Raw genomic sequence first — 25,104 nt, forward strand, 5'->3', positions numbered from 1 at the left:
ACTGCAGCCTACTTTAGGTTCTCTATGCCATCGGCTGGCCTCAAGGGGGTTATCGCACCTTGTTAGTTTTGATACTGTTCCTTCCCAATAGATAGGGAATACATTGCTTGGCCTGCGTTTTGGGTTTCTTGCATTGTTTAATTGGCTTAATTGATGTCCATTGTTTAATTCAATTTAATTTTAATTCACGTTAATTTAGTTTTCACGTATTCTGGTTAAGGATTCTATTTGGTTGCGTGGGTGGGAGTTTGGCTTTGGCCTGCGCATTTCCCTCTCCCTCCCTTTTAGGGGGGGGGCCGGGGCGTGTGCCGGGGTCCGGCCTACACCAGCCTGCAATACAAGTCTAACTGATTTCCCTGGGGCCTTTCAGAGGCCTGGGTGTCCCCAAATATTTTGCAGTTAGTTTTGCAGATTGGTTGGGAAGGCTCCAATATTTGAGGGGTGGGGTGACGCCGCCTAGTGGTTAAAGTGGTAATACGCACCCCTGTGTGATTCCACGTGTGTTTGCTTGTTATTCCAAGTAGTTAATAGTTCAGGATGGCGGCCCACCCATCCACTTCAGGGAAATCTAAGAGGGTCATTAAGGGCGCTTCGCAGAAGCTGCGTTCGCCAGCCTCGCAGGCAGCGGGTCGCGTGGAAGCATTCATCGCTAGCATTGCTGGTGACCCACAGGCCCTGGCCCAGCTTGGATCTGGGCTTGATGCCTTATTACAGAACCCGGCCTCTCATCCTGCCGCCTCGACCTCTGCTGGTTTACCTCTGGAAGCAGGGCGGGAGGCGGCGACTACGGCCATGCCTCCAGACCGGCAAGGCCCAGACCCTCTTTCTGCCCCCTCTACCTCTGCAGGTGTATCCCTGGACCCTGGGCAAGCTACGGTGGCGGCGTCGCAGCCTCTGTCCCCCATGGCGACCATTCTGGAACTGCCTGAGACCACCACGTCTGGGCCAGCTGACTCGTCGGATGACGACTTCGTGGGGCCTTCTGGTGTTCTGATGCCGAATGCCTCTTCCACTCCTATGGTGGTGCCGGCGCCCCCTCCCGTCAAACGACGGAGTGAGGGGAAGCAGCCTCGGCGCACCAGGAGGGCGAGGCAGGCTAAGGGCAGAGTAAGTGGGCAAGGGCAGGGGGGGCGGACGGGGGCCTCCTCTAATGTTGTTGTTTCGCCCGTTGCTCCATCCCAGACTCTTGCCGTCGCCTCGCGGCGCGAGGGGCTTTCGTCGGCATCCGGCGAGGAAGCCCTCCCAGTGCCGGCTAGAGCGTCGAGTGGCGGAAAACGTCGTCACAAAAGTCGTTCCAGGAGGCGGGCAAAGAGGCGCAAGGACGATACCTCGGCTTCGACCACCTCAGGTTCGTCCTCTAGCTCCGAGGGTTCTGATCACTCTATGGGGTTGTACTGGGCTTACGGGGAAGTGGATTCTGGCCTTCCTCGTTGGGCCTGGGCTCGTCGAGCGAATTCGCATCGTGCTCGTTATGGAGCTGTTCAAGAATGTCTCGACGGAGAGTTGGTCCCGGAAACCACGGTTTCCACCAACAGTACTAGGGATATTATTCCGGGCAGTCACTTGTCCTCTAAATTGAGGTCTAGGATATTGGATGGTAAATATGTAGACATTTTTGATTTAGCTCCACCAGAGGAGGTGGTCCCTGAGCAAGGAAACGCCCTCGTTGGTACTAAGAAGAAAGGCAGGGGGAGAAAGGTGGAGCGGACTTTCGAGCGTTGGCTCGATTGTTATCAAGTTTTTTCCGGGGTAGTAGTAGCGGCATATCCCCGCAGGGCTCTACACCTTATCGTGTACCAGTCCATCGTAAGGTCAGCATATAACATGGCAGGGGAAGCGGCCGCAATTGCTTATGATGAAAGATTTCGCAGGCGGGCGTCAAAAATTGACACCGCCCGCTTTGACAGGAAAGACTTGGACCTTTGGACCACGTATGTGGCTCCGTCGGTTTCACGGAAACCCGCCGAGCAGCAAAGGGCTAAGACCCAGCCTTTTAAGGCGGCACCTAAATTGCGCTGCTGGGATTTCAATAAAGGACTGTGTCAGCGCCCGCGGTGTATTTATGCGCACACTTGTGACCGGTGTGGCGGTAGCCACCCGGCTGTTAACTGCTATGCGGGCCGGCGGCCCTTTCGTGGGGGTCGGGGAGGATTCAGGCAGGCGCCAAGGGGTTCCGCCCCTGCCCTCCCCGCTCCCCCCGCAGCTTCCACATCAAAGTGAATTGCTTCAGTTAGCTTTTTCTCCCATTAAGTTACCGGCCCTTAAACATTGGTTAGCCTCCTATCCCAATATTGAGGCGGCTGCATATCTTCGGGATGGTTTCTCCTTCGGGTTCCGGATTCCGATAGCTTCGGTTCCCCTGGCTAGGAATCCTAGGAACCAGAAGTCGGTGAGAGAGATGCACGAGGTCGCAAGGCGGAAGGTTAATAAAGAAATAGCCCTCCAGCGCATGGCTGGTCCTTTTGCGTCTCCGCCTTTTCCCAATCTGCACCTCTCTCCCTTGGGAATCGTCCCCAAGAAGGCTCCGGGTGAGTTTCGGCTCATTCATAATTTGTCTCACCCTAGGGACACGTCCGTGAACGACGTGATCCCTCCGGAGCTTTGTACGGTCAAATACGCTTCTCTCGACCAGGCAATTAAAATGATCAGAAAGTTTGGGCCGGGGGCCTTGTTGGCAAAATGTGATATCGAATCGGCTTTCCGATTATTACCAATTCATCCGCATGATTTTTGGTTGCTGGGCTTTCAGTTTGAAGGCGCCTATTATTTTGATAAGGCCATGCCAATGGGCTGCTCCGTAGCCTGTGCGGCCTTCGAGTGCTTTAGTACGTTTTTGGAATGGGCCCTTCGCACGAAGACCGGATTAACGGGGGTCACTCATTATTTGGATGATTTTTTAATGGTTTCTGCGGCCGATACGGGTGACTGCGTCACCCTGCTACAGGCCTTTAACGACCTTACCAATGAGCTGGGCGTGCCCCTCGCAGCGGATAAGACTGAAGGCCCAGCTACCAGGCTCACGTACCTGGGTATCCTTCTGGATACCGTTAATCAGACTTCCAGCTTACCTATGGAGAAGATCACCACGCTTCGACGGGTGATAGAGGAAATGCTGGTGCCGGAAAAAGTGACGCTTCGCCAGCTGCAATCGTTGCTGGGTCACTTTAATTTTGCCTGTAAAGTTGTGTCACCCGGTCGCCCCTTTTGTGCGCGTTTGAACAAACGCACCGTTGGCCTGCGTCAGCCTCATCACCGGGTGCGCTTATCGCAGGGTGAGAAGGCTGACATGAGGATGTGGCTGGTATTCCTGGAGGAATACAATGGGGTATCCTTGTGGCAGGATGTTTTAAACCTGCACAACGATTTCCAAGTGCACTCCGATGCGGCGGGTTCCCTGGGATTTGGTTTGTTTTGGAATGGCAGGTGGTGCGCACAAAGATGGCCCCCTGCTTGGCGGGACACTGAAATCACGCGGGATTTAACTTTTCTTGAGTTCTTTCCTATAGCAGTTGCAGTCCATATTTGGGTTGACGACTTCAAGGACCGCCGCGTATGCTTTTGGTCAGATAACCAGGCTGTGGTGACTGTCCTTGCGAAACAATCTTCTAAGTCAACTCGGGTATCGGCTCTGCTGCGGGCATTCGTGCTGCAGTGCCTGCGTTTTAACATTATTTTCTCTGCGCGTTTTGTCCCGGGCGTGGCCAACGATATAGCTGACGCTTTGTCACGATTTCAGATGGAGCGCTTCAGGTCCCTGGTTCCAGACGCACAACATCAGCCGGAGATTTTCCCGGATCGTCTTTGGAACCTTGGCAGCTGCTAGTCTTGCAGGGAGTAGCTGCTTCTGTTTCCCCCTCTACCCTGCGGGCTTATCAAAAAGCTTGGACTGACTTTTTAACTTTTCGCAGTCAGTCGCTCGCGGTGGAGGGAGCGGCCCGCCCCTCTTCTTCCCAGGTGCTTCAATATTTGGCACACCTGTTTCACCTGGGAAGGGCTGCCAGGACCATAAAGCTCCAGTCTGCGGCCATTTCATTTTTCTCGAAATTGTTTTTTAATAGGGACCCTTGCGCCAAATTTGTGGTGCGTAAGGCCATGGAGGGATGGGGTAGGCTTTGTCCTCCCCGTTCCCCTACCAGGAACCCGATTTCTTTTGATCTTCTCACTAAAATGAGATTGAAGCTTAGGGTGGTGTGTTGGTCTAAATATGAGGCCCGTTTGTTTTCGGCCGCCTTCTCAGTGGCCTTTTTTGGCGCTTTGAGAATTGGTGAAATTGTAGGGGGTCAGATGCGTCAGGGGGTGCCAGGGGGTTTGCTACTCCAGGACATACGTCTGTCACCAACGGAATTGTTAATCACGATTCGGAGTTCCAAGACCGACCAGGCTGGTAAAGGAGCAGTAATGCGACTGCCTGCTACGGGGCAGACGGGCCCCTGCCCGGTTAAGGACGTAGCCAAATTCTTGGCGGAAAGGCCAGCTGGGGAGGGCCCCTTGTTTGTGCATCAGGATGGTAACCCGATGACTAGGCTGCAATTTACTAGAGTTATGAGGAAGGTGATAGCGGCATGCGGTTGCGTGGCCGCTAATTACGCTCCTCATTCCTTTCGCATTGGGGCCGCCACTACGGCGGCCCACTGGGGTCTTTCGGTTGATGCTATTAAGGATTTGGGCAGGTGGAAATCTGCAGCGTATAGATCTTATGTTCGGAAGCGCTCCTAACTTTGTCGTTTGTTTTCCAATGTTTTCCCAGGGCTCGCGGACGTGCACATATGGATGGTGGGACATTCCATAGTCCATTGGGCAGGCCTTCGCGCTGGCCAAACGCCATTGGGTCCTCGACTTGGCCTTCCATCCAACATCCAAGTGACCTGGATGGGCAAGAGGGGCATGCGCTGGGGGGAGCTTCTCCCTTTGCTGCGGCGCAAAGCCCTCTTGCTCGGGTGCCCGTCCGCCCTGGTGATCCAGCTGGGAGAAAATGACATCCCCGCTGTGGACCCGTTATCTCTTCGCCTGGCTATCCTACGAGATTTGTTGGAGATAAGGTCTTGGTTCCCTGATACCGTCGTTTTTTGGTCCCAAATGTTGCAGAGGATGCAATGGCGGGGTGATATTCCTCCTCTGGCTGGGGAAAGAGCTAGGAAGAGGGTTAACAGCGCAGCATCCAAACGGGTGTACGAAATCGGGGGGAGTTTGATTCGTCATCCCGTAATTAATGTTAGAGCCCCGCTTTTATATCGGGATGATGGGGTTCACTTATCCCCTGATGGGTATGATATTTGGCTGCGTGATGTGTCTGAGGGTTTAAAAAGTTGGTTAGGTCTCTGAGTGTTGGCGGCAAGCCAGGGCTGGCTTGATTGGCGGTTAGGCTTTTGGTTGGTTAATCGGTTGGTAGAGGGGGTGGCACACGGATGCCTACCCTCACCTCCGTTTGCTCCATATAGAAGTATTCCGTTAAAGGAATCTCAGGGCTTACACTCTTGTCCTTACCATCCCGCCATTGGCGGGAATGGTGGGCCCAATTTTAAGAGCAAGAGCCTTGAGGAACATTCTTGGTGAAGGTGAGGAGGGAATGACTGGGCGCAGCCACCTCCTCACTCCCAGGTATGTTTACTTGACTTCCATGCGGAAGTCGGAGCAGGAACTGTCCAAGCGGACAGTGGTGAGTCCTGTCCTATGGTGACAGCTGATGTGAGTCCTGCCACGTGGGCAGATGAGGTGAGTCCTGTCCAATGGTGACAGCTGATGTGAGTCCTGCCACGTGGGGCAGATGAGGTGAGTCCTGTCCTAAGGGGACAGCTGATTGAGTCCTGTCCTGGATGGACAGATGGGGATAGTCCTTCTTTAGGAAGGACGAGTGAATAACCAAAAGCCTAAGCCAACACTCGGATTAAAATTGTGTATTTAATAAAGTTGTGGCCCTAAATTATTTGCCAAAAACCAAACCATAATTCTGTTGTCAGTTGTGAGTTATTTAAGGTAATTTTCTGGGAAGCCTCGACACACAAAGCGCTTTATATCATCTAATATAAAGCGGATTGTGGTAGGGCTGTTAAGAAATTTAGCTTAGGGTTTGGTTTGTGTAAGGCCACAGCTCATGCTGAGTAATGGGGGGCGTGTGTATGCAAATTCCTTGGATCTGATTGGTTGTTGGGGCCCCTCTTAAAGCTGCGTCCACCATTTTCTGGTCACATTTTTGCCTGGCGTTTGAACCCCTCCCACCCGCCCTTTCTTTCTTGCAGGTTAGCACGACATTGCTATTGCCTTCGGGGCCGCCTGTATTCAGGGGTCAGTAGGAATTTTTCCAATTGGCTGATTGGCTGTGCCTCTTGGTTTTCGCCTACTGCGCTAGCAAATTGTCACAACTTGTTAGGTTGGCGGTTAGGCTTTTGGTTGGTTAATCGGTTGGTAGAGGGGGTGGCACACGGATGCCTACCCTCACCTCCGTTTGCTCCATATAGAAGTATTCCGTTAAAGGAATCTCAGGGCTTACACTCTTGTCCTTACCATCCCGCCATTGGCGGGAATGGTGGGCCCAATTTTAAGAGCAAGAGCCTTGAGGAACATTCTTGGTGAAGGTGAGGAGGGAATGACTGGGCGCAGCCACCTCCTCACTCCCAGGTATGTTTACTTGACTTCCATGCGGAAGTCGGAGCAGGAACTGTCCAAGCGGACAGTGGTGAGTCCTGTCCTATGGTGACAGCTGATGTGAGTCCTGCCACGTGGGCAGATGAGGTGAGTCCTGTCCAATGGTGACAGCTGATGTGAGTCCTGCCACGTGGGGCAGATGAGGTGAGTCCTGTCCTAAGGGGACAGCTGATTGAGTCCTGTCCTGGATGGACAGATGGGGATAGTCCTTCTTTAGGAAGGACGAGTGAATAACCAAAAGCCTAAGCCAACACTCGGATTAAAATTGTGTATTTAATAAAGTTGTGGCCCTAAATTATTTGCCAAAAACCAAACCATAATTCTGTTGTCAGTTGTGAGTTATTTAAGGTAATTTTCTGGGAATCCTCGACACACAAAGCGCTTTATATCATCTAATATAAAGCGGATTGTGGTAGGGCTGTTAAGAAATTTAGCTTAGGGTTTGGTTTGTGTAAGGCCACAGCTCATGCTGAGTAATGGGGGGCGTGTGTATGCAAATTCCTTGGATCTGATTGGTTGTTGGGGCCCCTCTTAAAGCTGCGTCCACCATTTTCTGGTCACATTTTTGCCTGGCGTTTGAACTGTGTGTTTCTATCGGTTCCTGTCTGGCAAGAGAGCGTTCCTGGATTCCTGGAGTCTGGTTGTATCTGGCTTATTTAATTTGCTGATTTATTCAGCTTATTGCTTGCTTTTGATTTTTAGCTTTCATTTACTGCCTTATTTAGCTCCGTTTTGATTCTCCCCCTCCCCTCCCTCCCCACTCCCTTCCCCTACGGCTCGGCCTCGGCTGGGGGCGTTGGGAGTCCCCCCCCCCCCGCACAGGCATCCCACTTTATTTAAAGGGCGCACCCCCCTTTAGATTCCTTTAAATTCTTTAAATTCCCCCCCCCGCTTGCCTTGGCTAGCCTGCTGTGGCTCTTGGTGGGCAAGGGGGCCTTGGTACCCTGAGGGAGCCTTGGCTCCTGGCTCCTTGCCTGGCCGTTTTCCTGCTGGGGCTGGGCTGGGCTGGGCTGGAGCCACGTGGGTGGTTAATAGGGCTGTTGCCGGCTGAGGAGCATTGAGGCTGCTTGCGCTCTGCTGGGGGCCTCTAATTTGGCTTATTGGGGGCTGTGGCGTTTGCCGCCCCCCCTGGGGTGCCTGCGGGGTGGGGGTGCATCATTGGGAGGGCGCCAGGCCGTTATTGTGCCTGGTTTGCACGTTGCGTCCGCCATTTTAATGCTTGCAACCCCCTTTGCTATTAAGCAGAGAGCTGCTGCTTGTGCATTGGGGGGAGCGGTTTGAGGGGGGTTGCTGGGTCTTTAGGACCTTGGGAGGGGGTCCCCTCACTTGATTCACCTGGGGGGCCTCTAGTTTTTGTGTCCTGTATAGCGTTTGTTTTCTGTTTGCATCTGTTTTAGCTGAGGAAAAATTTTTTCCTGGCTGCAGTTTATTTCGAGGCTTGAGTGCTTGCAGCCAGTTTCTGGGCGTTTGGCGCCATCTACTGGCCACGAGTTGTTACTACACCTACAAATTTAATTGCCTTTTCCCTCAGCCTATATTGAAGTCCCTTGAACAGGCTTTGACTTTATTGTGTTGCCTGACTAGCTTATTGGGTCATTTTAACTTATTGGTTTCCTTTAATTACTTGATTTAATTTATATCCTTTTATTTAGGAATCTTAATTGATTCAATTGGATTATAATTGGCTTTGACCTGCGTGGGCTTGCTTTGGTTAAGTGAAAGGAAAAAACTTTTACTCCTTGCCTTTAATTGGAGGCCTGAGTACTGCAGCCTACTTTAGGTTCTCTATGCCATCGGCTGGCCTCAAGGGGGTTATCGCACCTTGTTAGTTTTGATACTGTTCCTTCCCAATAGATAGGGAATACATTGCTTGGCCTGCGTTTTGGGTTTCTTGCATTGTTTAATTGGCTTAATTGATGTCCATTGTTTAATTCAATTTAATTTTAATTCACGTTAATTTAGTTTTCACGTATTCTGGTTAAGGATTCTATTTGGTTGCGTGGGTGGGAGTTTGGCTTTGGCCTGCGCATTTCCCTCTCCCTCCCTTTTAGGGGGGGGGCCGGGGCGTGTGCCGGGGTCCGGCCTACACCAGCCTGCAATACAAGTCTAACTGATTTCCCTGGGGCCTTTCAGAGGCCTGGGTGTCCCCAAATATTTTGCAGTTAGTTTTGCAGATTGGTTGGGAAGGCTCCAATATTTGAGGGGTGGGGTGACGCCGCCTAGTGGTTAAAGTGGTAATACGCACCCCTGTGTGATTCCACGTGTGTTTGCTTGTTATTCCAAGTAGTTAATAGTTCAGGATGGCGGCCCACCCATCCACTTCAGGGAAATCTAAGAGGGTCATTAAGGGCGCTTCGCAGAAGCTGCGTTCGCCAGCCTCGCAGGCAGCGGGTCGCGTGGAAGCATTCATCGCTAGCATTGCTGGTGACCCACAGGCCCTGGCCCAGCTTGGATCTGGGCTTGATGCCTTATTACAGAACCCGGCCTCTCATCCTGCCGCCTCGACCTCTGCTGGTTTACCTCTGGAAGCAGGGCGGGAGGCGGCGACTACGGCCATGCCTCCAGACCGGCAAGGCCCAGACCCTCTTTCTGCCCCCTCTACCTCTGCAGGTGTATCCCTGGACCCTGGGCAAGCTACGGTGGCGGCGTCGCAGCCTCTGTCCCCCATGGCGACCATTCTGGAACTGCCTGAGACCACCACGTCTGGGCCAGCTGACTCGTCGGATGACGACTTCGTGGGGCCTTCTGGTGTTCTGATGCCGAATGCCTCTTCCACTCCTATGGTGGTGCCGGCGCCCCCTCCCGTCAAACGACGGAGTGAGGGGAAGCAGCCTCGGCGCACCAGGAGGGCGAGGCAGGCTAAGGGCAGAGTAAGTGGGCAAGGGCAGGGGGGGCGGACGGGGGCCTCCTCTAATGTTGTTGTTTCGCCCGTTGCTCCATCCCAGACTCTTGCCGTCGCCTCGCGGCGCGAGGGGCTTTCGTCGGCATCCGGCGAGGAAGCCCTCCCAGTGCCGGCTAGAGCGTCGAGTGGCGGAAAACGTCGTCACAAAAGTCGTTCCAGGAGGCGGGCAAAGAGGCGCAAGGACGATACCTCGGCTTCGACCACCTCAGGTTCGTCCTCTAGCTCCGAGGGTTCTGATCACTCTATGGGGTTGTACTGGGCTTACGGGGAAGTGGATTCTGGCCTTCCTCGTTGGGCCTGGGCTCGTCGAGCGAATTCGCATCGTGCTCGTTATGGAGCTGTTCAAGAATGTCTCGACGGAGAGTTGGTCCCGGAAACCACGGTTTCCACCAACAGTACTAGGGATATTATTCCGGGCAGTCACTTGTCCTCTAAATTGAGGTCTAGGATATTGGATGGTAAATATGTAGACATTTTTGATTTAGCTCCACCAGAGGAGGTGGTCCCTGAGCAAGGAAACGCCCTCGTTGGTACTAAGAAGAAAGGCAGGGGGAGAAAGGTGGAGCGGACTTTCGAGCGTTGGCTCGATTGTTATCAAGTTTTTTCCGGGGTAGTAGTAGCGGCATATCCCCGCAGGGCTCTACACCTTATCGTGTACCAGTCCATCGTAAGGTCAGCATATAACATGGCAGGGGAAGCGGCCGCAATTGCTTATGATGAAAGATTTCGCAGGCGGGCGTCAAAAATTGACACCGCCCGCTTTGACAGGAAAGACTTGGACCTTTGGACCACGTATGTGGCTCCGTCGGTTTCACGGAAACCCGCCGAGCAGCAAAGGGCTAAGACCCAGCCTTTTAAGGCGGCACCTAAATTGCGCTGCTGGGATTTCAATAAAGGACTGTGTCAGCGCCCGCGGTGTATTTATGCGCACACTTGTGACCGGTGTGGCGGTAGCCACCCGGCTGTTAACTGCTATGCGGGCCGGCGGCCCTTTCGTGGGGGTCGGGGAGGATTCAGGCAGGCGCCAAGGGGTTCCGCCCCTGCCCTCCCCGCTCCCCCCGCAGCTTCCACATCAAAGTGAATTGCTTCAGTTAGCTTTTTCTCCCATTAAGTTACCGGCCCTTAAACATTGGTTAGCCTCCTATCCCAATATTGAGGCGGCTGCATATCTTCGGGATGGTTTCTCCTTCGGGTTCCGGATTCCGATAGCTTCGGTTCCCCTGGCTAGGAATCCTAGGAACCAGAAGTCGGTGAGAGAGATGCACGAGGTCGCAAGGCGGAAGGTTAATAAAGAAATAGCCCTCCAGCGCATGGCTGGTCCTTTTGCGTCTCCGCCTTTTCCCAATCTGCACCTCTCTCCCTTGGGAATCGTCCCCAAGAAGGCTCCGGGTGAGTTTCGGCTCATTCATAATTTGTCTCACCCTAGGGACACGTCCGTGAACGACGTGATCCCTCCGGAGCTTTGTACGGTCAAATACGCTTCTCTCGACCAGGCAATTAAAATGATCAGAAAGTTTGGGCCGGGGGCCTTGTTGGCAAAATGTGATATCGAATCGGCTTTCCGATTATTACCAATTCATCCGCATGATTTTTGGTTGCTGGGCTTTCAGTTTGAAGGCGCCTATTATTTTGATAAGGCCATGCCAATGGGCTGCTCCGTAGCCTGTGCGGCCTTCGAGTGCTTTAGTACGTTTTTGGAATGGGCCCTTCGCACGAAGACCGGATTAACGGGGGTCACTCATTATTTGGATGATTTTTTAATGGTTTCTGCGGCCGATACGGGTGACTGCGTCACCCTGCTACAGGCCTTTAACGACCTTACCAATGAGCTGGGCGTGCCCCTCGCAGCGGATAAGACTGAAGGCCCAGCTACCAGGCTCACGTACCTGGGTATCCTTCTGGATACCGTTAATCAGACTTCCAGCTTACCTATGGAGAAGATCACCACGCTTCGACGGGTGATAGAGGAAATGCTGGTGCCGGAAAAAGTGACGCTTCGCCAGCTGCAATCGTTGCTGGGTCACTTTAATTTTGCCTGTAAAGTTGTGTCACCCGGTCGCCCCTTTTGTGCGCGTTTGAACAAACGCACCGTTGGCCTGCGTCAGCCTCATCACCGGGTGCGCTTATCGCAGGGTGAGAAGGCTGACATGAGGATGTGGCTGGTATTCCTGGAGGAATACAATGGGGTATCCTTGTGGCAGGATGTTTTAAACCTGCACAACGATTTCCAAGTGCACTCCGATGCGGCGGGTTCCCTGGGATTTGGTTTGTTTTGGAATGGCAGGTGGTGCGCACAAAGATGGCCCCCTGCTTGGCGGGACACTGAAATCACGCGGGATTTAACTTTTCTTGAGTTCTTTCCTATAGCAGTTGCAGTCCATATTTGGGTTGACGACTTCAAGGACCGCCGCGTATGCTTTTGGTCAGATAACCAGGCTGTGGTGACTGTCCTTGCGAAACAATCTTCTAAGTCAACTCGGGTATCGGCTCTGCTGCGGGCATTCGTGCTGCAGTGCCTGCGTTTTAACATTATTTTCTCTGCGCGTTTTGTCCCGGGCGTGGCCAACGATATAGCTGACGCTTTGTCACGATTTCAGATGGAGCGCTTCAGGTCCCTGGTTCCAGACGCACAACATCAGCCGGAGATTTTCCCGGATCGTCTTTGGAACCTTGGCAGCTGCTAGTCTTGCAGGGAGTAGCTGCTTCTGTTTCCCCCTCTACCCTGCGGGCTTATCAAAAAGCTTGGACTGACTTTTTAACTTTTCGCAGTCAGTCGCTCGCGGTGGAGGGAGCGGCCCGCCCCTCTTCTTCCCAGGTGCTTCAATATTTGGCACACCTGTTTCACCTGGGAAGGGCTGCCAGGACCATAAAGCTCCAGTCTGCGGCCATTTCATTTTTCTCGAAATTGTTTTTTAATAGGGACCCTTGCGCCAAATTTGTGGTGCGTAAGGCCATGGAGGGATGGGGTAGGCTTTGTCCTCCCCGTTCCCCTACCAGGAACCCGATTTCTTTTGATCTTCTCACTAAAATGAGATTGAAGCTTAGGGTGGTGTGTTGGTCTAAATATGAGGCCCGTTTGTTTTCGGCCGCCTTCTCAGTGGCCTTTTTTGGCGCTTTGAGAATTGGTGAAATTGTAGGGGGTCAGATGCGTCAGGGGGTGCCAGGGGGTTTGCTACTCCAGGACATACGTCTGTCACCAACGGAATTGTTAATCACGATTCGGAGTTCCAAGACCGACCAGGCTGGTAAAGGAGCAGTAATGCGACTGCCTGCTACGGGGCAGACGGGCCCCTGCCCGGTTAAGGACGTAGCCAAATTCTTGGCGGAAAGGCCAGCTGGGGAGGGCCCCTTGTTTGTGCATCAGGATGGTAACCCGATGACTAGGCTGCAATTTACTAGAGTTATGAGGAAGGTGATAGCGGCATGCGGTTGCGTGGCCGCTAATTACGCTCCTCATTCCTTTCGCATTGGGGCCGCCACTACGGCGGCCCACTGGGGTCTTTCGGTTGATGCTATTAAGGATTTGGGCAGGTGGAAATCTGCAGCGTATAGATCTTATGTTCGGAAGCGCTCCTAACTTTGTCGTTTGTTTTCCAATGTTTTCCCAGGGCTCGCGGACGTGCACATATGGATGGTGGGACATTCCATAGTCCATTGGGCAGGCCTTCGCGCTGGCCAAACGCCATTGGGTCCTCGACTTGGCCTTCCATCCAACATCCAAGTGACCTGGATGGGCAAGAGGGGCATGCGCTGGGGGGAGCTTCTCCCTTTGCTGCGGCGCAAAGCCCTCTTGCTCGGGTGCCCGTCCGCCCTGGTGATCCAGCTGGGAGAAAATGACATCCCCGCTGTGGACCCGTTATCTCTTCGCCTGGCTATCCTACGAGATTTGTTGGAGATAAGGACTTGGTTCCCTGATACCGTCGTTTTTTGGTCCCAAATGTTGCAGAGGATGCAATGGCGGGGTGATATTCCTCCTCTGGCTGGGGAAAGAGCTAGGAAGAGGGTTAACAGCGCAGCATCCAAACGGGTGTACGAAATCGGGGGGAGTTTGATTCGTCATCCCGTAATTAATGTTAGAGCCCCGCTTTTATATCGGGATGATGGGGTTCACTTATCCCCTGATGGGTATGATATTTGGCTGCGTGATGTGTCTGAGGGTTTAAAAAGTTGGTTAGGTCTCTGAGTGTTGGCGGCAAGCCAGGGCTGGCTTGATTGGCGGTTAGGCTTTTGGTTGGTTAATCGGTTGGTAGAGGGGGTGGCACACGGATGCCTACCCTCACCTCCGTTTGCTCCATATAGAAGTATTCCGTTAAAGGAATCTCAGGGCTTACACTCTTGTCCTTACCATCCCGCCATTGGCGGGAATGGTGGGCCCAATTTTAAGAGCAAGAGCCTTGAGGAACATTCTTGGTGAAGGTGAGGAGGGAATGACTGGGCGCAGCCACCTCCTCACTCCCAGGTATGTTTACTTGACTTCCATGCGGAAGTCGGAGCAGGAACTGTCCAAGCGGACAGTGGTGAGTCCTGTCCTATGGTGACAGCTGATGTGAGTCCTGCCACGTGGGCAGATGAGGTGAGTCCTGTCCAATGGTGACAGCTGATGTGAGTCCTGCCACGTGGGGCAGATGAGGTGAGTCCTGTCCTAAGGGGACAGCTGATTGAGTCCTGTCCTGGATGGACAGATGGGGATAGTCCTTCTTTAGGAAGGACGAGTGAATAACCAAAAGCCTAAGCCAACACTCGGATTAAAATTGTGTATTTAATAAAGTTGTGGCCCTAAATTATTTGCCAAAAACCAAACCATAATTCTGTTGTCAGTTGTGAGTTATTTAAGGTAATTTTCTGGGAAGCCTCGACACACAAAGCGCTTTATATCATCTAATATAAAGCGGATTGTGGTAGGGCTGTTAAGAAATTTAGCTTAGGGTTTGGTTTGTGTAAGGCCACAGCTCATGCTGAGTAATGGGGGGCGTGTGTATGCAAATTCCTTGGATCTGATTGGTTGTTGGGGCCCCTCTTAAAGCTGCGTCCACCATTTTCTGGTCACATTTTTGCCTGGCGTTTGAACCCCTCCCACCCGCCCTTTCTTTCTTGCAGGTTAGCACGACATTGCTATTGCCTTCGGGGCCGCCTGTATTCAGGGGTCAGTAGGAATTTTTCCAATTGGCTGATTGGCTGTGCCTCTTGGTTTTCGCCTACTGCGCTAGCAAATTGTCACAACTTGTTAGGTTGGCGGTTAGGCTTTTGGTTGGTTAATCGGTTGGTAGAGGGGGTGGCACACGGATGCCTACCCTCACCTCCGTTTGCTCCATATAGAAGTATTCCGTTAAAGGAATCTCAGGGCTTACACTCTTGTCCTTACCATCCCGCCATTGGCGGGAATGGTGGGCCCAATTTTAAGAGCAAGAGCCTTGAGGAACATTCTTGGTGAAGGTGAGGAGGGAATGACTGGGCGCAGCCACCTCCTCACTCCCAGGTATGTTTACTTGACTTCCATGCGGAAGTCGGAGCAGGAACTGTCCAAGCGGACAGTGGTGAGTCCTGTCCTATGGTGACAGCTGATGTGAGTCCTGCCACGTGGGCAGATGAGGTGAGTCCTGTCCAATGGTGACAGCTGATGTGAGTCCTGCCACGTGGGGCAGATGAGGTGAGTCCTGTCCTAAGGGGACAGCTGATTGAGTCCTGTCCTGGATGGACAGATGGGGATAGTCCTTCTTTAGGAAGGACGAGTGAATAACCAAAAGCCTAAGCCAACACTCGGATTAAAATTGTGTATTTAATAAAGTTGTGGCCCTAAATTATTTGCCAAAAACCAAACCATAATTCTGTTGTCAGTTGTGAGTTATTTAAGGTAATTTTCTGGGAAGCCTCGACACACAATAAATAACTAGGTGTAGAGCATATGCTTTTGTATGCAGAATTTCATAACAACATCAGAGCCTGTCCAGGGGCAGGCTTTGGTCTTTCAAATTTCAGCGGTGCCTTGTGCAAGGCCAAAATTCTCCCCCTGCCGCCTTTCACCTTCCTTTGTGCTCAATTCACTATGTCATCGTTGTGGCACCCCTGCGGCACCCCCAAGGCTTGGCACCCAGTACAGGAGATCTGGTCGTACAGTGTGGTGTAGTGGCTAAGAGCGGTAGACTCGTAATCTGGTGAACCGGGTTCGCTTCCCCGCTCCTCCACATGCAGCTGCTGGGTGACCTTGGGCTAGTCACACTTCTCTGAAGTCTCTCAGCCCCACTCACCTCACAGAGTGTTTGTTGGGGCAGGGGAAGGGGAAGGAGATTGTTAGCTGCTTTGAGACTCCTTAGGGTAGTGATAAAGTGGGATATCAAATCCAAACTCCTCCTCCTCCTCTTCTTCTTCTTCTCCTCCTCCTCCTCCTCCTCCTCCGGTCTGTCAAATCAGGCCAATGGCTTATCCAGCCCAGCATGCTGTTTTGACAGCAGCCGACCAGATGCCTATGAGAAGCCCGCAAGCAGGACCTTAGGGTCACAGCAGCCCTCTCCCCACTTGTGATTCCTAGCAACTAGTATTCAGAGATGTACTGCCCCTGACAATGGAGGCAGAATATAGCTGTCAACACTCATGGATAGCCTTGCCCTGCATGAATTTGTCCAATCCACTCCTAAAGCCATGGGCGTGGCTGGGGGGGGCAGGGTTGGCAGCTGCCCTCCCAGTTAAGTAAATAAATAAAAATACTTAACTAACTAACCAGTTACGTCACAGGTAACTCAGTTCTGCTACCCCTAACATAATGCCTGCCCCTCCCCCCCAAATAAATAAATCCTGGCCCATGCCCAGTGCTTTTTTCTTTTTAAAAAATGTTTAGGGGTCCTCTCATTTTGACTCAAGAAAATCACCATTTTATAGTTCAAATCAGGAAAAATAAATACAGGAAATGGACAAAAGTACAAAAATCATGCATTACCTCATAATTACACAGCTGACAGCTCCCAGTAACTTCCACATCGGCATGAGATTGTGTGCACTAACATCTCCCTGATTCCTCCCGGAAACACCAGGAAAGGAAAGGAAGCCGCCATCGGAGGTGGCAACAACGAAACTGACCAATCACTGTGCTAGATTCCAACTCCTACTTCACACATTAAACGCTAGCTTCTGTCTGAGACTCAGGAAACACCGTGACAGGAAATGAGGCCGCCATTGAGGGTAGCAACGGATCTGACGATTCACCGTCCCTTTAGATTCACAAAACGTTTAGGGGTATAGGTACCCCTGCGTCCCCCCAGAAAAAAGCACTCCCCATGCCTAAAGCCATCCAAGTTGGTCCCCTGCAGCAGCAAGTTCCATAGTTTATCCCTGCAGAAGAAGTACTTTCTTTTATCTGACCAGAATCTCCCAACACTCGGCTTCATTGGATGTCCATGAGTTCTAGCATTACAAGAGAGGGAGAAAACTTTTTCTCTGTTCGCTTTCTCGCACCATCCATCATTTTAAAAACTTCTATCATGTCAACTCTTAGCCGTGTTTTCTCTCAACTGAAAAGTCCCTTTCCCCATAGTGGAGGCGCTCCATCCCTTTGCCCATTTCTCGACCTTTCCCAACTCTTGCAATATTTTGAGGTGAAGAGGCCAGTACTGTACACAGTATTCCAAATGGGGTTGCACTATAGATTTGTCTTTCCCAGATTCCGTCTCTAAGCTAAAAGCGTCAGATCACAGTACAAGTTGTGCCTGGATCAGCCTTCTCTAACCTAGTGCTCTCCAGATGTTTTGGAACACAACTTCCATCAGCCCCAGCCAGCATGGTCAATGGTCAGAGATCATGGGAGGGTACCAGATTGGGTCTGACTCTATGAAAGGCATCTTTGTATGTTTAAATATCCCTTGAGCTGCATTTTGAAAAGCTCTTTTTTCAAATCCACCCTACCACTTTTTTAACTGGGGGGGGGGACTTAATGAGAAGCAATGGGGATCAGAGGCAGCTTCTAGGAAGGAGAATGGGGAAGGAATGGAAATGGGTGAATGCAAAGAAGCTCAGACCCTCCAAGTGTCCCTTTTTCCAGGGACGTCCGAATGTCCCACTTTTCCTTAGGATGTCCTTATTTTCATTGGAGAAATCTTGGGGGGGGGGGTATGTAAGCTAACGATTCTGAATGAGTCTCCTGTCTATTAGAAAAATCGGAAGGTCTAATAGCCCAGAAAGAAACTGGCAGGTGGAACTGTCTGTTTGTTTCAACAGAATTTATAAACCTCTTACTGGAACAAAAGACCTTTATGCCATTTGCAGCAGACAGTCTAAAGTATTCATTTTAAAAACAGCGATACAAAACAAGCAATTAAAAACAAATTTAAAATACAGAATGAAAGCAATAATATTAAAACATATTGTCTAAAATCATAGACAATAGGCAGGGAGTTCCAAAGTTTAGATGCTGCCACAACACAGGATCAATTTATTGAAAGTGCAGAACAAACTTTATGTGGCACTTGTAAAAGCGGCAGTTCCGCAGATCTAAGCAGTAAAACGGGCAGACAGGGCGAGGTGATCTTTCAAGTAAAGCATATAAACTGCAAACAGAGGGTTATGTACTGAGCTTGGATCCTAGAACAATAGGCAAGTAGGATCCTAGAAGGCAGCAACCCGTTTGGTCTGCAGAAGCTGCCCAATCCGGCTCCAGGAGGAAGTGAATCAGCAACCTGATTGGCCTGGAGGAACAGTCCAATCAGGCTCCGGGAGGGGAACTGAATCAGCCAATCACACGGGACCCACTGTGTAAATAATGTATATATAGCCAGAGGTTTGGGGGAAAAGCTCTCACTCACTATTTGCCATGAGCTGAAATAAAGAGCATGAAATCAACACTCAACTCTGAGTATATTTCACAGAGGTTGCTGATTTTAGCCAACCCTGGTTTAATAATTTGGTGTGTTGACAAGCCATGTGGCAGGAGAATTTTTTTTTAAAAAAAGTAACTTTAAAAAAAAGGAAACATTTTGCTTAAATGACGACTTTAAAAAATTAAATAAAAAGAGAGGAGGTATTTGCTAATTTTGAAAATAGGTAAAGGTGTCCTCTCTATGAGTTTACATTTATCACATGTAAATAGTGATAGATCGCAAAGTATCTGAAATTGTCATTAACATTCACGGCAATGTGACTGCACTTTTACAGTGCTGGAACTTCACATTTTTAAAGAAAGGCGCTGTCATTAGCAAATGTTGCTTAGGCTAGTTTATTCTTGAACTATGGTGCTGACATTTAAAAGTGTGAAACTAAAAAAGGGAGAAGAAAGCCACAAATAAGGCTGGCCACAGATTATGCATGAATCAGTAAAGATCCTGTTGTAGGTTGATCTTTGCAAAACACAAATCACAGGTTCCTAAGAGTTGTAAGTCTTACTGCTTTGTTTTGGACAGTCCAGGTGTTTGCTCTCAAGGCTGCCCTTCTATTGCGGGTGTTTTATTACCGCTCCCCCAAGCACAGCATCCATTCAGGCCCTCTTAGGGCTGATCACCGCAAGAAGGCAAATTTGACTTGTGGTTTGTTAATTGTGTCTATTGTTCTTCCCAGCCAATCAATTGCTGCATGCAGGGCTGTGCTATAGGGTGCATAAAATCACCAAGAACAGAGCAAAACAGCCCTCTTGACACGTAGGCATTTACCTGGAATATCACCCTTCCCCACTGTTAAGTCAACAAATACCATAAAACTCTGATTTGATTCAAGGATAAGTAAGTATTCAACTCAAACTTTTTAAAAGTTTCATTTAACTTTTTTCTTAGTCTTCCTATTCATTTCTTTTCTCGGGGGGGGGGCACCCCCTTTTTGGCTCTTTGGAATATGGCAACAGTATTATTTGCCCAAACTGGGCGCGCTGGTTTTTTTGCAAGCACATCGCAAATGCCTCCCTCCACCCCACTCTCTCGCTTTTTTGGCTCAGAACCACTTTGCCCCGCTGCCTGCTTTCTTGAAACTTGGGGCTGAGGAATTTCTGTGAGTTTCTTTGTGTAATAGGGCAACTTTATAAAATTTAAAATAAGTGAAACAACATGGGGAAAATAAAGTTAAGTGCGTGTTCAAGGAATCCAATTCGGAAACACCATGGGAAGATTGGAGGTCACGTTAAATTTAATTACAAAACAATGTACAAAACAAGTATCAATTAAGGAATGAATGATTGTTTATTTTTTGTCTTTAACATCTATTGATTATTTCTGTTATACAGTTTTGAAACCAATAAAGCATTCAAATAAATTTAAAAAAAAGAAACTTGGAGCTGAGGGAGGGGCACCTCCTCCCCAGCACACCTTCCACCTAACCGGGCCAACGCCTCTCCGCCCCCTTCGGCAGTGACTGCTGCCCACCCTGGTCCCTTCAGCTTGGAGGGGGGGGAAGCAGCTGTTGGCATACACGCTGAAGACCTGGACCAGCCGGGCGTCCGGTTTAGCATCTGCCAGGTGTCTTCTCTCCCCCGGTGTAGCCAACTGTGGAACACGATCCAGGCTCTCGGGGTCTGGACATGTTATCTGCAGAGTTCATCCAGCGTTAGTGTGGTTTGGCAGCAGATAAGACACAGTGAGAAGTTCTTGCATATTTACAAGCGTTTATTCTAGAAGCATATCAGAGCATGTACAGATACGTCTTCCTCCTTCAGCATAGCGAAAGCAAGGTAACTAACATCACAATAGCACAACAAACGGAAGTATACATCACGTGACACATTCAACATCCTCTTCCAAGCCTGTTCCTGTTTAAGGTGGAACAGAATCATACCTGCCAAGTTCCTCTCTGAAAAATAAGGGACCGGACTGAAATTAGCATACCGGAAGTAGTGCGGCGGCCATTTTGGAACTGGGCGGAGCATGCTCAGAAGTGACTTTTGATGCTGCTGTGCCCAGTTCCAAAATGGCTGCCACACCAGAAGTCGTGCTGCAGCCATTTTGGAACTGGGCAGAACAGCATCAAAAGTCGCTTCTGAGCATGCTCCGCCCAGTTCCAAAATGGCCACCGCGCCAGAATAAACCGGGGAAAAACAAAAAAATCTGTTTTTTTGGCTGGGGACAGCTGGAAAAGCGGGGGTTTCCCGGAGAAAACGGGAGACTTGGCAGCTATGAACAGAATCTACTATGAAATCCTAACAGCAGCATGTTTGTCTGCTCCGCCTCTCTCCGGCTTGGTGCGTGCGGAGGGCTGCTGCTCTTCTTCCCCCCTTTGCACCCCACAGTTGAGGAGAGGGGCAGCTGTCAGGTCTGCTTCTCTCAGGAGAACTGAGGGCAGAAACCAAAAAATGGGGGTGGGTGGGGGGCGTTTGGTAGGGTTCCCCTATGTCTGGGTTTTTGTTCTTTGGAATATGCCAGCCCTAACCTTGCCAGTGCAGCCAGGAAACAAACTCTTCCCACAATTCCTGAAACAGATTTTCATCTCTTTTAAAACATTTTGAATAAGGTAAACGATGAAAACATGTAAACATGTCTTTCAGAAAGGAAAGAAACAGTCTGGAGTTACTCATTTCTCTCCACGCAAACTGCCCCATAATTTGAACTCCATTTCCTCGGCTTTTAAAAATGATTTTGTCACTGAACAGAGAGCAGCCGCCACCTCCACCAGGACTAACATTGGCATCGCTTTGCTAACCCTTGGCTCACGGAGCACAATTGCAAGCTGGCCATGTTCCTGTTTTGAGGGCAGGACTCTGTTTGAAGAGATCTCGGAGACGGCAGTTCCTCAGTTTGAAAGTGTTCTCTATTTGAAGGCTAAAAGTTTGGCTAAAATGTTTTTTTAAAAAACAAAAACAAACAAAAGGTCCCTTGAAGTTGCCTGTCAATGGGTAGCCCGATCCAGCAGGCCATTCTTATGTGTAGTATTGCATTTTAAAATACAGTGAATTTGAAAACTTGCATAGCTACCTATAAATTTGCATAAGCAAATTTTATGTAAATCAGTGTCTTCCCTTGTTTTCTCTCTGGCTGGTGATGCATACCCTCTTCTAATGATGTGTAAATGGCCATCCTACTTACTAGGTGCATAAAAAAGCACAGGATCAGGCCCATGGCCCATCTACTTCATCATCCTGTTCTCACAGAGGCATGTGGGAAACCCACAAGCGGGGCCTGAACACAAGAACACTTTCCCCACCTATGGCTTCCACCAACTGGTATTCAGAAGCAGGGCCACCTCTGACCATTGGCCCAAATATCTCAAGGCAAGTTCTGTTTTGAACTCCAAACTCCGCCTTGGGGCTCATGATTTTCCATGAGTATACTCATGAGTAAAACGACTCCTGTGATTCTACATTCTCCTCAGTTGCTTTTAGGGTCTTGAGGATGGACTGTCCCAGGAGGAAAAAATATGAAAGGCCTTCTAGCTCACTGGGCCAAAAAGGCACCTCTGGAGGCATAGCTATCTACTATTGGAGCCAACTCCTAGGGGCCAAGGGATCTTCACCCCCCCCTAAAATATTTGAGGGGGCTGTCTTTATCATGCAATTCATATATTTCCATTTATACAACACTAAAACTTTCCCTCCCCACAGACTTCCCCTTGCCCCTCCCGGGTTTCCATAAAGAAAACCTTTTATTCCATGCATCTACTTATATTTTCTTAATTCTCAAATTCCTCCATTTTTGTATCTAGATGTTTTTTTCCAGCATAAATGTTATGATAATCCTGCTAATGTTTCTATATAATTAAAGTGAGCCTTCAGATATTCTATAAATTTTATCCAGTCTCTGTTAAATTTTTTGTCATCTTGATGTCTGATCCCGACAGTCAATTTTGCCATTTTGGCATAGTCCATCATTTTTAAAATCCATTTTCCTTTGTTGGTACTTTCTGTTATTTCCACATCTGGGCAAGTAGCATTCTTGCGGCAGTTGTCGCATACATAAAAAGTCTTTTTTTAATATCTCTTGGTATTTCTTCACCTGTTGTACCTAGGTATAATTAGGTATATTAGGTGAGACTCAAAACTCTTTTTTTTTTTTTGCAGCACCCACACTCATCTCTATCAGTTAACACAGGATACAGCTATAATTCTGGATGCAGCTATAAACAAACAAGCCTTGCTCTCCATTTGCAGTTTTGAAAGTATCTGTTGTGTGTTTACATTTTGCCTGAGATTTCTGGAAATATGAAATTTTCACACTCAGTCTTATCAACATGTGATGCTCAGTCCTTGTGTATTTTCCCCGGATTTCCTCACAACCAACCACACAGCTAAACAGACACACAACACCAATACAGAATCAGCCGTCTTATGTGAAGGATTGTTGCAGGTGGTGGAAGTAGATGGGGGCGCCTCACGTTCTCAATACTTGTCATTTCTCTATTTCCCACCCCACCCATTTCTTTAATCTGCTACCTAAATTCCCATTTCCTTCACCCTACAGATTCAGTACAGCTGCACTGCAGCGTAGAAGGCACTGATGTTTCATTCAGAAACTTATAGCATAGGAAAATATGTGGCCTACAAGGGAAGGGAAGGTAAAGGGACCCCTGACCATTAGGTCCAGTCATGACCGACTCTGGGGTTGCAGTGCTCATCTCGCTTTATTGGCCGGGGGAGTCGGCGTACAGATTCCAGGTCATGTGGCCAGTGTGACAAAGCCACTTCTGGCGAACCAGAGCAATGCACGGAAACGCCGTTTACCTTCCCGCTTGGAGCGGTACCTATTTATCTACTTGCACTTTGACGTCCTTTCGAACTGCTAGGTTGGCAGGAGCTGGGACTGAGCAACGGGAGCTCACCCCATTGAGGGGATTCAAACTGCCGACCTTCTGATCAGCAAGTCCTAGGCTCTGTGGTTTAACCCACAGCGCCACCTGAAAATACTGTAGGAAAGTTTAAGAACTGCTAGAGTAGGGTGTTGAACTTAACCTATAGTGGCCTTAACCATTTGGCAGTGAGATAAAATGTTGTTCTTGTTGTTTTGAATATTCTGCATTTTTTATGGCAACAATACACTTTGTCTAGAACCCAGATGAACTTTGTATTGTTAATACTTTAAATATTCATTAATGCCACAGTCCTGCATGCAGTTATTCATGCATAAATCTAATTAAAGCCTGAGAGCAGGGTTGAACCCTAAGTTAACTCAGACTGCTACATAAATGAGATCCAGATTGCAAAGTACCTTGTGTATTGTAATGCTGTAGAAATGATGAATACTACTACTATTAATACTAATGATAAGCAGGAAACAGTGGGATTTGTTTATGTATTTAGAACAAAATAATCACACTCCGAGAAGAGTAGAGTTGTGCATCAAATGATACAGGAACAAAACAAAGTACTTTTCATAACTGGCAATATGCTTCTTTAATCAATATCAACCCAGGTTCCCAAGAGGACCATAGTATATTGCTGCTTTCATTGATTCATATATTAATATCATTTTGCATTCAGCTAATACAAAATTGATGATACAAAAGTGTTTTTCTATTACAGCTCCTCCGCTGGATAATATAGCCCACTTTTCATATTTTCTGTGTGGAATTTAAAAAGTTCATAGATACATTATATACACTGAAATGAGCAAATTAACTATTGAAAAGCCTAGTACGTCACCAGGGGAAAAATATCCTGTGTCTCTTGGGACTTGCAAGTAATATACCATGTGGAGTGGTGATCTTATATAATAATAGGAACGTGGTTACTCAAAGTAAGATAACCTTCATCCCTATTGATGGACAACCTGAAAGATTAAATGGCCTCAAGTGGTCCTTTGGTCAATCTTCCTGGCTAGGGCATTGAATCCACCTGAATTAATCCAGTGTACAGGTTTTTCCATTTCTTCTCTAACTCCTTCTGATTGACACTCTAGCATGTCGCTAAGTGAGTTGGCAACCGTTTCTGGACCTCCCCCCTAATGATGAAGGATTCGCAGCAAATCCTTCAGATGTGGTATAATCTTCACATTGCATTGCAACTGAAATTGCAGGTATGGACACCAGCAAAATGAAACCTGGTTCAGCCATTCGTGATCCTTCGCCCATGCTCATCCACAGGCTTGAATTTTTCAAAGTGTTACATTCATTCATGCTTCGCTTTATAAATAAAATGACAAACTTTTAAAAAAGAGAAATACTCTTTTCAGAGAGTAGGCTTTGTGTTGACATCATGAGGAGCTTAGAATCAGAGGGATGTATCCAACTAAGTCATTGCACAAGCACTATGTTCTCTGCTCATGAAATGGAACTTCCCTGCCCTCTCCTCCTTCTATGTCAGGCATGTTCAACTCCCAAGAGGCTGCAGTCTATTCCCAGTATAAAAAAACCCCTGGCGGTGGGGTGATCTACCCATTGTCATTGGAGGGAGGATGGACCAAAGTTGTTGAGCTTTGGGGGGGGACCAAAGCTGTTGAGCTGCTTTTGGGGGGTGGAATAAGAGTTTCTGAACTTTTGGGGGGGGGCAATTCAGAGTTCTCACCAACAGCTAACGCCAAACGATCTCCTAATTGATGCAAAGTTGCACGGCCGATTAGGATCCGATGATCAACCACGATCACCAGGGGATCTACCTGTCGATCGCAGTCGACCGGTTGGGCATGTCTGCTTTATGTGAACCCCTGCCCCCTGCCTTAAAAAAAAAAAAT

The 25,104-nt window shown here is 49.2% G+C and overlaps 1 protein-coding gene across 3 annotated transcripts; it reads left to right on the plus strand.

Moving 5' to 3' along the window:
• The first annotated feature begins 1,207 nt into the window (after nt 1-1,207).
• Nucleotides 1,208-15,429, plus strand: LOC132591696 (uncharacterized). Of its 3 annotated transcripts, none has more exons than XM_060271332.1 (3): nt 1,208-1,348; nt 4,748-9,753; nt 13,153-15,429. In XM_060271332.1, the coding sequence occupies exons 2-3, from the start codon at nt 8,943-8,945 to the stop codon at nt 13,725-13,727; spliced, it is 1,386 nt and encodes a 461-aa protein (XP_060127315.1). In that variant the 5' UTR covers nt 1,208-1,348; nt 4,748-8,942; the 3' UTR covers nt 13,728-15,429. The 3 variants fall into 3 exon arrangements, with proteins under 3 accessions (XP_060127315.1, XP_060127316.1, XP_060127314.1); XM_060271333.1 differs by lacking the exon at nt 13,153-15,429 and having other exon boundaries at nt 4,748-7,285; nt 9,253-11,112; XM_060271331.1 differs by lacking the exon at nt 13,153-15,429 and having other exon boundaries at nt 4,748-11,112.
• The last annotated feature ends 9,675 nt before the right edge of the window (nt 15,430-25,104 follow it).

The sequence above is a fragment of the Zootoca vivipara genome, chromosome 2 (genome assembly GCF_963506605.1).
Source record: "Zootoca vivipara chromosome 2, rZooViv1.1, whole genome shotgun sequence".
NCBI classification, from domain to species: Eukaryota; Metazoa; Chordata; class Lepidosauria; order Squamata; family Lacertidae; genus Zootoca; species Zootoca vivipara.